The sequence below is a fragment of the Lepidochelys kempii genome, chromosome 5, assembly GCF_965140285.1.
Source record: "Lepidochelys kempii isolate rLepKem1 chromosome 5, rLepKem1.hap1, whole genome shotgun sequence".
Classification (NCBI taxonomy): Eukaryota; Metazoa; Chordata; order Testudines; family Cheloniidae; genus Lepidochelys; species Lepidochelys kempii.
Genome location: NC_136384.1, coordinates 109,614,124 through 109,628,835, shown reverse-complemented (window position 1 = coordinate 109,628,835; position 14,712 = coordinate 109,614,124). Strand labels below are relative to the sequence as shown.

At 40.7% G+C, this 14,712-nt stretch overlaps 1 protein-coding gene across 1 annotated transcript; it reads right to left on the bottom strand.

The window, feature by feature from the left end:
• Positions 1 to 8,037: 8,037 nt before the first annotated feature.
• On the bottom strand, positions 8,038 to 14,465 carry LOC140912105 (uncharacterized). Its single transcript, XM_073346262.2, has 2 exons — positions 14,206 to 14,465; positions 8,038 to 8,761 (listed from the first exon to the last, which is right to left on the bottom strand). Exons 1-2 carry the CDS (start codon positions 14,423 to 14,425, stop codon positions 8,160 to 8,162), a joined length of 822 nt encoding a protein of 273 aa, XP_073202363.1. The 5' UTR covers positions 14,426 to 14,465; the 3' UTR covers positions 8,038 to 8,159.
• Between the last annotated feature and the right edge of the window lie 247 nt (positions 14,466 to 14,712).

Sequence of the window (14,712 nt, the reverse complement as noted above, 5' to 3'; positions counted from 1 at the left end):
AGCGACTTTGGGGGTCTTTGGAAGAGAAGTTAGTGACATAAAGACTCGGGATATTTCTAATAAATAGACTGGCTTCACATCTCAGTTACATTTGTGTAAATGAGGAATAGCTGCATTGAAATAAGTGGCATTTCTGGATCCATGCCAATCAGAATCTGGCCACGTGTCATCACACTCCGTGCACATACCAACTGTGATGCTTTAGGTAAATTTATTAGGTGAAAGTGTCCGTTTATTCTGACTTTTATATTTTTGTGTGAAGAATGCACTTTTTTTCAAACCAACCTGAATTAAGCCTGTGATTTATTTTAAGAACTATTTGATATACGTCTTGTAGCAGAGCATGTGATACTGATGTTAATGTTTTCGTGTTCACTCTATAATAGACCTCAAATCCTTTCTGCTCAATGCTGACACCACAACGATTATGCCAATTACCTCTCCTGCCTTTGGATGTATGTACACAGCTCCCATTGATTTTGAAGGGAAGCCTGCCTGCACATTTAATTGATGCTTTAGATATATTTCAAATACAAAAGGAGAGTCTAAGGCTGTGTGCAGGTGTTAACACCAGTTCAACTGCTAGTAGTAATTTTTGGGGGGTAACATTTCCTCATGCAGACAAAGCTTAAAAGGCTGCCTTGCTCCATTGGTCCATATTTGCCTGCCTTGCTCCATTGGTTCATATTTGCCTGCCTCCTTCTTGAGTTGCATGGTTAAGAGTCATTCGCCTCTAGAGAATGGCCTGGTGTCCCAATACAAAGCCTGGGTCAATCATAGCCCAGTAGTGCTTTGTAGATTTTGAATATATGCAAATGTAATGTACTTATTTCCTTAAAATGACTCCAAACCCATTCAAAATTTCTTTGAATTTCTTCCTCCACTCCTAAAATATATTCTTCTCCTGGATACCCACTGAATGCATGAGTTTAACGACTCTATTCATAAAAGCTGCTCCTGAGATACTTTTGATACTCAATTGATATTTGAGAACAATAGCGAATGCTCTAGACAGCTGTGGAGGCCACCAGCGCTGTCCTTGCTCTCCCTAATTCGGTGCTTGAGTTCTACACCTGCTGCCCAAGAAAAGGGATGAGAGGAGAGATAAACAACCCATTGCTGGCTCTCCCCAGGAGAGTTAAAAGTCAGTGGAAATAAATGAGTTGCCACTGAGCTTTTTGGCCAAGTGGCTCAGGGATAGCGGGGAAAGAAATGGCCATCACCTGAGTTCCCTTCTCCAGAGAAGCATATTTGCTACCTGCCTCAATTTGGCTGGAACTCCCCTGAGTTTTGACAGAGTCCCAGTTATCTGCCTCTTTGTTCTGAGTATTCAGAACTTCAGTGTCTGCTTGCAAGGCTGTACTGGAGGCTTCAGATGTCTCATCCTCTTCCTAGCTCTCACTGTCCACTGTTGGCTTTTATGCCTCGCTGCAGTGGCAGAGGGAACCGTCCATTGGTCCTTGCCAGCTGCAGCAGTTAGCCCAATTTAGGAGGGAAGAAAGGGAACACTGTAGAGGGGGCAGGAAAAAAAAAGGGAAAAAATGAGGACAAGTGGTGAAAGGAAGTGGGGTGGAAGTAGAGAGAAATGAGGGGGGCTGAAACAGAAGGGAGCAAATATTTGGGTAGATGTTACTATAACACCCAGGCACTGATGTCAGGAAGTGAGAGCTGGTAGAACCTCGGCACATGGGGCCAAAGGGAATGGTGACAAAGGATGGGAAAAACCTCAGAAGGGAAGGAGAAGAGGGACATAAAAGAGAAATGAGAGAGGAGAGTAGTGGGTATCTGGGCAAGAGGAAAAGATGCAACTCAAAGAGGAAAGCAGGTGTCTACCTCCTGCCTCTTAAAAACAGCAGATGAAAGTAGGTCTTCTACCAGCACAGCTAGATTGGGGAAGCCATGGCCTGTTGTACAGGGAGGGGTTTGTGAATAACAGGATTGTGCTTCTATAGGGGACAAATGAAAGGAAAACAAGAACAGCTGCTGTGGTACTTATGCCATTAAAATAATCTAAAAGCAACCAAAATGTGTTATGGAGTCTAAAAGCTCACAGAGTCCTAACTTGTTTTGAGAGTTGTCTCTTGACAACTGTGGGGAAAGGGTGGTGGGGCTTTGATGGTGGTTGATAGGTAAGCTTGACTCTTCTCTACTGGGATTTCCAACTAGGGTGAGAACAAGGATTTAGGATTTACTGAAGGGCTATTTTATTGTCCCTCTAAGGCCTGCAAGGAGTTCAGCCTGAGCAGACCTCTCTGCCTGTGTGGACCTACTTGTAAAATCAGGGCTAAACATGTGATGGGCCTTTAAAGGTTCCCTAAACTCATCTGAGCACAAGGAACTCTAAAGACCCCACCAGGTGAGAAGACTTCTCACTAAGCCACCCGGAGCACAAAGAGGAAGAGTTCGCAGAAAGAGACAGTTCCTCTTTCAGAAAAATATTTTAAGAAAATTATAATTAGAAATGATTTTAGTTTTTCTCTAATTAAAATGAAAAAGTTTAATTTAAAAACAATTTTCTTTACTATTTGTTGGTAACGATTATATTTTTGGCAGGAATTGGCATGTTTATTTTTTAAAAGATGTCTTGTTTAGTTCAGGCTGTGGATTGGGACCTATGCATGCAGATTAATGTACACAGTAAGCCCCACCCTATCGCTTGCCTGTCACCCTCCCTGTAAAATCTAGATCTGCAAATACGGGCCATCTACAGTGGATAAATTTTCCCACTTGCTCACATTGGCTCAGCTTCACTGATTTTAGCTATATTGGGAGTCTTAATGTAGATGGGCTGCTGACTGCAACTGGCATTTTTAACATTATCATGTAATCCTGCTCAGAGCGGGCCTAATCAATGTGATTTTTATAAGCACCAATCACAGCCAGTATACATCTCTCCAGTGTAAATGGCCCCTTAGGAAGTGGCCTTTGTAACACAGTCATGGAACATTAAACACCTTATCCTGTGCTTTTCTCCTTTCTATGCTCCACCCTCTTACCAAAAAATGAATAAGATTTGCAGAATTAAACAAAATTGCTAGAAAAATTAAAGCCATTTAGTTATTTTAAAATATGTATGTTTTAGTATATGGATGTCACTAGCAGCAATTTAAATAGAAAAATCTCTTAATCCAGTAGCAAAAACTAGAGATAGGTTGATGTTAGAATATTCTATCAGTTCAGGACAGCAATCAAATAAGAGTCTCCTACAAATATTAGCATAAAACATTAGTCATGTTTTACATTTATTATGCTGTTTATATCCACAGTACTTCGAACTCACTTTCTGTTAAATTGTATCTGTCATCTGTAAAGAACTACCTATTTGGGTCTTGACATTTAACTTTTATTCTAGTCTCCAGTAGCTTTTATTTTTAACTTGAATACACCTATACAAGCTGATGTAATTACAGTAAATTGTATTTTTAAAGTTTAACATGTAATAAATTGTCTCCATTCCAAAAAGCAGTATTTTGTTTGAATGTTATTGTAAATCATATCTCTCTATCAATCTAAACATTCAGATTTATAGGTCAGTGTGAATGAGTTTTCATGTTTTTTAAATTTGCTTATAGCATCTAACAAAGGAAGGGGGCCCTTGTGCCTTTTGTTGTTTGGTCAATTGACTTCAATGATATTGCACATGTGAGTAAAAATTACTTTTGTGCTTACGTGTTGTCAGGATAGACCCATAGTTTATAAACTGTTAGTGAATCCTTTAGGATGAAAGGCACTATATAAATATAAAATTATTTTATTATGGCTGCATTCATTTTAACCATCTTATTATACTCCTGAAAAAGATTAACTTCTGGTTTACAAGTTGAATGTTTTTGTTTTTAAAAGTCTGCCTGGTTCTTCAGCATTCAAATCTCTAAAATGTCATTTGCAGTCTTGCACAGACACCAATCAGACTATATTTGTTTTCTAAATCAACCTTTAATTTAAAAAATACCTTTCTGTTGTCAGAGGAGCTACAGCTATGACAAAGGAAAAACATCAGCCACATTGTCCCTGGGTTTTGTTCCTGTTTTTGTAAAAATATTATGTGTAAGTAATTACAAAGGATTACAGTGAACTCTGGAATGAACAGGAACATTATCCTGATATTCAGAGTTAAGTGACACCCCCCACCAGAAAAAAAATCCACTCCTTTTTCTTAATACCTCTTAAGGTATTTCATCTAAACAAAGTCTGATACACAGTATACATTGTTAACACATCTCAGACATGTCACAGTTTAGTTATGAAAATCGACCATAGAAAAGCAGAGTTCCCAATTGAGTTAATAACGAGTTGCCTAGCAAGGAATAGACTCAATTCATAGGAAGAGTTCCCAATGTGTTAAGTGATGCAGTATCAGGCCCTATAGTCTGGGGAATCTGTACATGTAAATCACTGGACAGAATTAATGGGCTACTGAAAGCTCAATCAGCCTAAATGAAGGCACCTGTAGCAGAGGAGAGTAGTTAGGGCTAGACGGTAGGAGGGAAAGGAGGTGGCTGCTGCTTTTGCTGTGGGAGAGAAGGTGGGCTGGGGACAGGGGAGAATAGGGTTTAGCAGATTCCCCTGGAGAAAAGGGAAGAGTTTTTAAAAGTTTGTGTTGCTCATGCTTGTTTGCCAGAAGGGTCAGAACTGTAAGTGACCTTGCCTCAGGGCTAAGCCTTTTTGATACAGAAGATGGGGTAGGTTGGGTGGAGCAGCAGATCAGCTGGGAAACTGAAGCTAAGTGGCTGCTGCAAGGCACAACACTGCAAAGGGGGCCCTGTGGTAAGGATGTACTTTAACAATGACACTTTATATTAAAACATGCTGTACCCTGTCCTCTTTCAGTTATTCATGGGATAGTGGTTACTCCCCCATACATAATGAGGTTTTCAAATTTAATGTGGAAAAAGCCTGAACATGGTCCTTTTCTTCCACCTGGAACAAATACTGATAAAGGTCACCAGGAATATATTTATTCTCAATGGCATGCCACAGTAATCCAGGCAAAAGGTAATCTCAATATGATGTAGTGACAATGTTGTATTGTGAATTTGAAGGTCTCCTTGGTTAAACCATTTAGCTGTAATTTATATGCAATCTCAAGCCATTCTTTGATACATTTAGTTTGTTGGGTATCATCTGCTGTACAGACTATGATATCTACACATCTAACTGGCTCTTTACAGAGGAACAGGGCATCTCAAAGATTATAGGGTTCCATTTTAGCACCCTGAAACTATAAAGTTCCCGTTCTGTAGTGACAAAGACTTCAAATCTTTAGGGATGACTAGAGACCTAGACTTTATCAAAACATCTGATTACATGCACAACTTTCTACTCGCAGATCCTTCAGCCTTTCAATCACAAGGTCTTCTGAATGAGATAAGTACATCACGTTAATGGAGGATCGCTTCTGGGGCACACAGTGGGAACTGCAAGCAAAAAACCAAACACATCTGAAATTAGTTTTCTTTGAGGGGAAATAATCTCAAGATACTATATTGATCCAAATTTGCCATATCAAATTATAGAGCTGAAACAAGCAATTACACCAGCTAAAAATCTGGCCTCTAAATTGGTGTAATTCCATCAGTGGCATTATGCCAGTTACACTAGCTGAGGAGCTCGCCTGAAATTTCTGTTGCTACTTCCACACATTACTGTACACTACAGGACCTACTTAAAAAAAAAAAAAAAGGTCTGCCAGTTGGAGAAGCAAGGAAAGTTATGAATCGTTCCCCTGCTCCCTCCCACCCCCCAAAACCCCAGATCACAGCCTGGCGAGTTGGAACCACCCCACCCACCCCCGCCCGGGGAAGGTTTCTGGCATGCTCAGCCGCGGTCCTGGGCAGCTGAGCCTGGGCAGGGAGTGGAAGCCACCTCCCCATCCCTGCTCTCTCAAGCAGCTGCCGGGCTGCAGAGCAGTGACTGGGAGGCATTAGAAGTGGCTCTCCCCTGCCAGGGAGAGAGGCGGGGGTGGGCAGGCACAGCCGAAGGACAGAGCGCCCATCCCTGCAGGTAACATGGTGGGGAGAGCATGGTGGCCCCAGGGAGAGTGGTGGAACATGTGGGGGGAACACATGACTTCTCCTTTAGATCATACCCCCCAGTATGGGAAGGCACCAGTTCTCTATGGGGCATCCTCAGGGGGAGGGGGCGGGAAGAGGTGGGACGGGGTGGGGCCTTGGGGGAAAGGGTGGAGTGGGGGCGGGTTTTGGTAGAGAGCACCCCACCCCGGAAAATCGGAAGTCGGTTCCTATGTATGAATTAGAACTGAACCTGAACAAACCCCTCCAGATCCACACACCCCAAAATGTGGACTGAATCCCCGCAAACTTTGAGAAGTTTGTGTCCATTTCTACTGTGAATGGCACTTCACTTAAGGAAAGCCCACATGTTTCTCATTACTTTACTTTAAAAAAAAATCCAGTTGCTTTGCTGGTTCTTACCAGCTCTCAGTAATGTTTGTCCAAACACATGTCAATTATTTTCTGAATGATCAATATTGAAGCCTGGTTTTTGAAAAGGAACTATGGGTGTTAGGTGTCCAGCTTCAATTAACTTTCAATAGGAGTTGGGCACTTGTCTGTCTTGAGCCCCTTTGAAAATTCCAGCTAGAGGTTAAAGCTATTTCTGGGGCCAGTTAACACTTTTTCTCCCTGTGTTGTGCTACTGTTATTCAAGCAGACTGGTATTTGTAAATGTCATAAACCCAATTCTTAATTTCATTGAGACGTGCTTCCACGCAGCAGCTGTAGAATTGGGCTACGTGTTGTTTTTATTAAGGCTATAGGTATCTATGTCCTATTTAATGTATTACCTCATCCAATTTTCTGTTTTATTTATTACACCCCGATGTGCTTCAGAGAGCTCTTCAGATTCTTCGTAAGAGCATTCTCCTCTTAAAAAAAAGATTTAAACATTTTATCAAAGCTAGTATTAAAAATATATATATAATACATAGGTTGGGGAAAGAGTGTCTGTACATCTGGGTATAGTGCTTAGATTATCCACAAATACATAGTTAGTTTTTTAAAAGTCATATTAGTTTCTGCTGCAGCTGAATGTATTTTTATAACATGAGATTCAATAATATGATTCAAGGGTTTTAGCCAATATACCAAATGGAGGACATTATTGTCTTACTGAAGTAGTCTTATAAATAGCATTTGTAAGGGCAAGAGAATAACTTTTTGAAAGTGTAGACTAAAGGCTCACATTCATCCCTAAAGTCAAATTCTTTCCATTGGACTGACCAGTGACTTGAACCTCATACCCTCCCTCCCTCCCTCTCCCCAGCTGCCTTGAAGTGGAAGAATTTGCCTCACAAAAATATAGAGTTTCAGTTATGACAAACTATACTACATTGCTCATATATTGACCTAGGATTAGATACATAAGGACAGCTAAAACATTCTGGGTTAAGAGAAGTGAACTCACTTGGTCTTTTGACTAAGGACAGATAAAATGGAACTATATTTAGGTGCTTAAGCATAGTCTGTGATACTCTCGTTAAATCTGAGAGGCAGCTTCTGCTTTTCTTATCTTCCAGTAAGTGAGTGCAATGAATAGGATTAGTATTAGACCTCATTGATCCCTTTCGCTACTGCAGGACAATGCATGTGCCTAGGTAAGAGTTTTAACAGATTTACTGCAGAAAAGTAAAGACAAAACTGGTATGTCCAGTCACTCTATAAACCATGTCACTTTGTGGCTACATTAACCACTATATCTCAGAAATTATGCCGCTTGAGTAAATCATACCATGTACTCTGTGTTTCAGCTAGTAGGTGGATGCTTGACTAAAGCCGGATCAGAACTTCACTGCTGTCACACCCATGCTGTTCCAGTGTTTGGTTTCTAAACACTGACAACTCTGCTAAACAGTGGGTTCATTAAGACATCTATATTTGCCCATTTGGCCCCACACTGAGAGCATATTACTGAACTGTTGTGACCAAATCTGAACCCAGTTCTCTCAAGGTGAAAAGATGTGGCATTTTAACCCCCAATTCCTACTCTAAATGCCAAATGTAACAGGTATATCCAGCAAATGTGCTGCTGGACATACCTGGTACACACTGACTTTCCAATCATTTGAGTGGACTTCCCATAGCCAACAGTTACTGGAACTCTTGCACGTTCCTACTTCATTGAAGAGATTTAAAAAGTGGCTACTTGCAAAAACTTGTGAAGAAGCCAGGAGGCTCCAGAATCCAGTGGCTCAGTTGCATTGTCTGAAAGTTCACATAGTGTTGTTGACGGCTGCACTGTTGTAGCCTGGAATCTTCTGGCAAGTTTCTCCTTCTCTCTGTAGCGCAGTGTTGGCATTCTCTAGTGGCCTGCTGTTTAGTTCCACCATATAGCTCGGTCACCAGGAAGCGATAAGCCACCAGTAAGGGCTCACTCTGGGTGCATCTGTTCAAACAGTACAGGCTCTTAGTCAGAGCTTCATGGAGAACCAAGCTGCCACTGTCATCCGTAAATCGTAGCCGAAAGCCTATGACATCTGAGGTGGTCTCATTCAAAATGGCTGAAATGTTAAAGACATCATAACCAGATGGTGGTAGCTCATCTAACATCAGCACTTTTTCATCTAAGGCTTTGCTTTCTGTGATATTTCCCTGGACCACGGAGATACTGTGCACAGTAACATTGACTGTCAGCGATTCTGGGTGTAGAGTCTTCCGGAGAAGAACTAATTCTGCAAGCCTCATGGAAGGTTTCAGGTAAGAAATATTAAACCACAGCCATCCTGGAATGCCAAAATCTGGATCTAGGAGAACAATAAATGTAAAATTTTATTTCATTCATGGAACATGTAGATAAGGAAGCTAAAGGGGAAACTGAGGCAGTGGTGGTGGTAGTGGTTTCAGTGGAGCAGAGAGGGTGGGTAGACAGGAGGGCAAGGAGGGAGATGAAGGAGAGGATGAGGGCCCTTGGCTCTGGAATTTTCTTTCCCCAATAATTCAACAGAACCCAAGTTTGTTGATATTCAGGGCATTGTGAAAGACCTATTTGTGTTTTGCTTCACTAAGAGGCTGATTTGTTGAAAGAGAAACTTTGTCTTTTGAGAAAGAGCAGGGAGGGGAGATGAGTTTCTTGTTTAAGGGAGAGAGGACTGAGTTTTGTTGTATCATGAGATTTTTGTTGTTGACGTTGTGTCAGTTCACTTACTTTAAACTGTGATTTTCTTTCTGTGTGTGTACCTAGAAATTCTCAGTAGGTGCATTTTACAAAACCAATTAATTATTGAAGCGTGCGGGAACAGAGTAAAACTATATTATGAAATCCAAGGGCCAGGTACCCAAGTATGCTCTGGTTGATTTGCACTGATCTCATGACAGTAAGTCACCACAAACCTATTTTAAGGCACTCGAGTGGCTTAAAGTCAGGGTGTACCAGTGAATCTGGCCTGACCCTTGTAAAACTTTAAAAATATTGATTCAAAATGTAACTTCAAATAAAAAAATCTGTATTTATTTAGAAACATGCTATGACCTTGAAATCAGTAAATTTCCAGACGATATTTTATTTCTTTTTAGTAACTTTAGTATGACCTTTGTGAATATTTGTAAACACGTCTATTAAAAGAATTGTTTGAAGTCACAAATTTGTTTGCATGGGCTTAAGTTTCAACTTGCAACATATTTTGTTTGTTTTTAATGGCTGAATTGTACCTCCCTGACACTCAATTGATAAAACAGAAATGTTTACAGGCTCTTAATGAAACATGGCATTGCTGTAATGGTCTTACCTTGCTAATGATCTCACTGGTTCAACCGTTCTGGAGAGAGATGTGCAGCCTGGTTTTGCTGCCAGCTCAGATTTATTCCTTTTATTCCTCAGATTTATTCCTTTTATTATTATTTTTTAACAGAGATTTCCAACCACGTCAGTGTATGCCTAATTTTTATTTCATTTAAGACAGTACTTTGGATGTCAGCCAAGGTCTAAGGTCCCGAGTGGGTTTCACTAAACTCTTCTGTCTGTTTTCCCTGCAACTCTCTTGCTCGCTAATAGTTTTTCTTCTCTGTTTTATTTCATATGCTTATTTGTTTAAGATAAGCTAAGATGATCTTGTTTCGTACAAACTGGCTGTTATATCTGTGCCTTAGGTTCCTGAGAACCAAATTCCACACTCAGCTATATGCACGCCAGCTCCATCAAGATCAGTACAACTGGCACACACATCTGCAGGCTGAGTTTGGCTCTAAATAAATCTGCTAAATCGTCCCAGATGGGGGAGAATATTTGTTTCTTATCTGATCGCCAATTAAAAGTAGCATCTTATTGTCAGTTGGGCATGGAAAGTCAAAGGACACATTGCTTAAAATTAGGGCTGTCAATTAATCGCAGTTAACTCATGCGATTAACTCAAAAAATTAATCACAATTAATCGCACTTATAACAATAGAATACCGACTGAAATTTATTAAATATTTGTGGATGTTTTTCTACATTTTCAATATTGATTTCAATTACAACACAGAATACAAAGTGCACAGAGCTCACTTTGTTATTATTTTTATTACAAATATATGCACTGTAAAAATGATAAACAAAAGAAATAGTGACAGGTTTCAGAGTAACAGCCGTGTTAGTCTGTATTCGCAAAAAGAAAAGGAGGACTTGTGGCACCTTAGAGACTAACCAATTTATTTGAGCATAAGCTTTCATGAGCTACAGCTCACCTCATCGGATGCATACCGTGGAAACTGCAGCAGACTTTATATATACACAGAGAATATGAAACAATACCTCCTCCCACCTTCAGTTCACCTCATACAAGTACTGAAGTGCAATCTCTTTATCTTGAAAGTGTAACTTACCAATGCAGATTTTTTTTGGTTACATAACTGCACTCAAAACAAAACAATGTAAAACTTTAGAGCCTACCAGTCCACTCAGTCCTACTTCTTATTCTGCCAATCGCTAAGACAAACAAGTTTGTTTCCATTGACGGGAGATACTGCTGCCTGCTTCTTATTTACAATGTCATCTGAAAGTGAGAACAGGCGTTCACATGGCACTTTTGTAGCCAGTGTTGCAAGGTATTTACATGCCAGATATACTAAACATTCGTATGCCCCTTCCATGCTTTGGCCACCATTCCAGAGGACATGCTTCCAGGCTGATGAAGCTCGTAAAAAAATAATGCGTCAGTGAAATTTGTGACTGTACTCCTTGGGGGAGAATTGTATGCCTCCTGCTCTGTTTCACCCACATTCTGACATATATTTCATGTTGTAAATATGGTGACCCAGCACATGTTGTTCATTTTAAGAACACTTTCACAGCAGATTTGACAAAACGCAAAGAAGGTACCGATGTGAATGGCACCTGACTCAGATGATGAAAATCAGCATGCATCAGTCCACGCTGCTTTGGATCGTTATCAAGCAGAACCCATCATCAGCATGGATGCATGTCTTCTGGAATGGCAGTTGAAGAATGAAGGGACATATGAATCTTTAGCGCATTTGGCACGCAAATATCTTGCAATGCTGGATACAACAGTGCCTTGAGAACGCCTGTTCTCACTTTCAGGTGACATTGTAAACAAGAAGCAGGCAGCATTATTTCCTGTAAATTGTAACCAAACTTGTTTCTCTTTGAGACTGGCTGAACAAGAAGTAGGACTGAGTGTAGTTGTAGGCTCTAAAGTTTTACATTGTTTTATTTTTGAATGCAGTTTTTTTGTACATAATTCTACATTTGTAAGTTCAACTTTCATGATAAAGAGATTTCACTACAGTACTTGTATTAGGTGAACTGAAAAATACTATTTCTTTTGTTTTTTACAGTGCAAATATTTGTAATCAAAAATAAATAAAAAGTGAGCACTGTACACTTTGGATTCTGTGTTGTAATTGAAATTAATATATTTGAAAATGTAGTAAACATCCAAAATATTTAAAATAAATGGTATTCTAGTGTCGTTTAAAAAAATTAATTGCGATTAATTGCACTGTTAATCACACGATTAATCGCGATTAATTTTTTTTATCGCGCGATAGCCCTACTTAAAATGCATTCTCCCAGGACTAACCAGTGCACTGGACCCTGAGCAGGATGGGGATGGACTGTTGGAGCATTAGTTAGTTAACTTCTAGGATACAACAGCAGGAATGGAAGAGAGTTTGTAGGAAATAAATAGCTTCAGAGCACAGTTCTGCTCCTGGTGTGGACAGGACCTTAGTCTTACACTGTAGACACTATGTTCCGCCTCACCAGCACAAAGGATGTCCTTTTATAGGTCATCAGAGTCCAATCTGATACCATAGATTAGAAGAAGCCCACCCAGTTTCTAGGACTGATGCACTATCTGGACCCAGACTAGTCAGTTTGGCCAGGTCCAAAACTGAAGAGGGCCCACACCAATCACTATGTGGAAGACTGTGGATGATGTGTGACTCTCCTTGCCAGATAATTCACCTTCTTCCCTCATCCATGTCATTCACCCATCCGTGTGGAAGCCCAAGACATGTGGCACTGTAAATATCCCATTTCTCTTTTCCCAGGTATGCTATGACTCAGGTTAAGTTCAGATGGTTCCCACCTGTCTTAGATTATTCACTCAGATCTCATCTCTACAGCATTTATTTACCTAGGGTGCCTGAGGGCCCTTACTGGTTCAGAGCACAATACCCCAGAACAATGAGGCATAGGATGCTCAGCGGTGCTTTTAACAGCTGCTCTAAAATGGAGCAGTGCTTGCTGTCTCCTGCCACCCACTGCTGACAACAGCATGTGTGCAGGAGACCTGGAGCCTACCCCTACCTCCACGCCAGATGTCCGTGCCCTTTTGGGACATTGGCACTTGTAGTGTGGGAGCTAGCCCCACTCCAGCCTACCCGTTCCAGGTAGCACTATGTTTGTATTTAGCCCAGGAGGTCAATCCTAATTTAGAGACCTGAGGAGACACTCTTAGCCGTGTCTCTTTGGTTAGGGCTTCTCTGCATGGGATTTCTGTCTGGAGTCCTCCAGGGCTCTAACCCTAGAAACGTACTCTACAGCATAATCCACCATGGCCATAGACTTATAGCTAGAGAAATAGGTGGGTAGAGCACTGCCCAGTATCTCCGAGTACAGGGGCCTGTAAGCTGTCACAGGAAGCAGGAGCCACAGCCAGGGCTTGAGCCACCCTCCACGCCCTATAGCCAGGAAGCAAGGGACAAAGAGCAGCAAGAGTGAGACTCAGCTGAGGGCCAGCATCCCAACCAGAGCATCCCCCAGTTGATGGCAGAAAGCATCTAGTTCCAGCACAGGGCAAGCAACAGCCAGGACCAAGGGGTAGTGGTAACTCCAACCACAGACCTTTACTTGGCCCAGGACAAGAAGTAGCCAAATAAGCCCCAGAATTATCTAGACACGGACCCAGGGAGATGCCAGAACCACTCTGAAGCGATTTCTGTATTCCTGAAACTTTTTTTTATGCTGTAACCTTGCCAGGCTTCTGTCTGGTAATCATGCCATTTGCTGTCTTCCATGTAACAAGATTAGATATAGTCATCAAGTGTGCAAATTAGGGTGTTAAGTTACTTGCATAAAATCTCCAGACTTCTGAACCATCAGCCTTAATAGTTATATTCTCAACATACACATGCCGTTCTGGTTTCACTGCCCAAGCAACATGACAAGCACAAAGTAAACAAACTGGATAAATAGTGACAAGTAAATGAGATTTTTAAAAACTCGTTTTTTAAAATATCAACTGTTGTTAGTAATGTGAGTAAGGACTTTTTTTGATGTGGTTTGTCTTGGCAATAGATAAATAGTGCTCCATAAGACTGACATGTGCAGGTAATTTCAACTGGTGACGGAAGTTTAGCTGGTTGGGAGTTAAGGTAGCATCTCATTTCTTAACTGCTCTTTCCTCAAAGCAGTCACTTGAAAGAAAATGATGCCCTAGCCCTTTTTATTTAACTCTGGCCTTGGAGACTGCAGAAAGATCCTTCAAAACAAATGCTGTGTCTTATAAAATATATAAAGCAGATATTGAAATTGTAAAGTAATAGGTTTATAAAAGCAATGTCATTAATGATATGAAGAAGAAGGAAAAAAAAAAAGAAAATCTATTGGATAACCCTGTTTTTAAAAGGAAAGCATTTCAAAATGGCAATATTTTTTTCCGCTTAGGAATTGTTTATCATGGTAATGTTTAAAGTTATTCAATATATGATGTAAATCACAAATAAATAGTGGTCAGTTTCCTACCTTGGATTCTCCTGAAACTCTGCACAAGAGTCCCTTCACTGTTTAAGGCTGGTGGATTTCGTAGATGATAGACTAACTTCATGTAGTGGTGAGGTTTGGTCCTGAGAGGTATGGATAACTTATTGATATGTAGCATTTCCAGGATGGCCTTGCTTAACTGTTCATCTCTTCCCCAGATAAACTGGCATTTCCCTGCCCCTGGGAAGTAAGAACAAAACATCAACAGCAATCCACAGATGAGTCCTAAAAACAGAGAAACAATGCTCATGGTGGGTCTGTGAGTAAACAAAGTTTTAGCGAAAAAACAGAATGTAGCCTTTTGCTGGCTCCTTGTGTTTTGTCTTCTAGCTATAATTGCAGAGGGGTAATAATACTCAGCCAGAAAACTGCAGTTAATTACTTGCAAGGACTTGGTGCCATTGGCACTGTCCTGAAAACTAATTACTGGTAAACAGAAAGCCCTAGAAGACTTCATTTGGAGGATGTGTGTTTACTACATACACACAT

Excerpts from the sequence above, each read along its gene's own strand:
- LOC140912105 (XM_073346262.2), bottom strand. The coding sequence starts at position 14,425 with ATGTTTTGTTCTTACTTCCCAGGGGCAGGGAAATGCCAGTTTATCTGG. Across the intron at positions 8,762-14,205 it reads GAGTTTCAGGAGAATCCAAG|ATCCAGATTTTGGCATTCCA; the intron begins GTAGGAAACTGA and ends TTGTTCTCCTAG.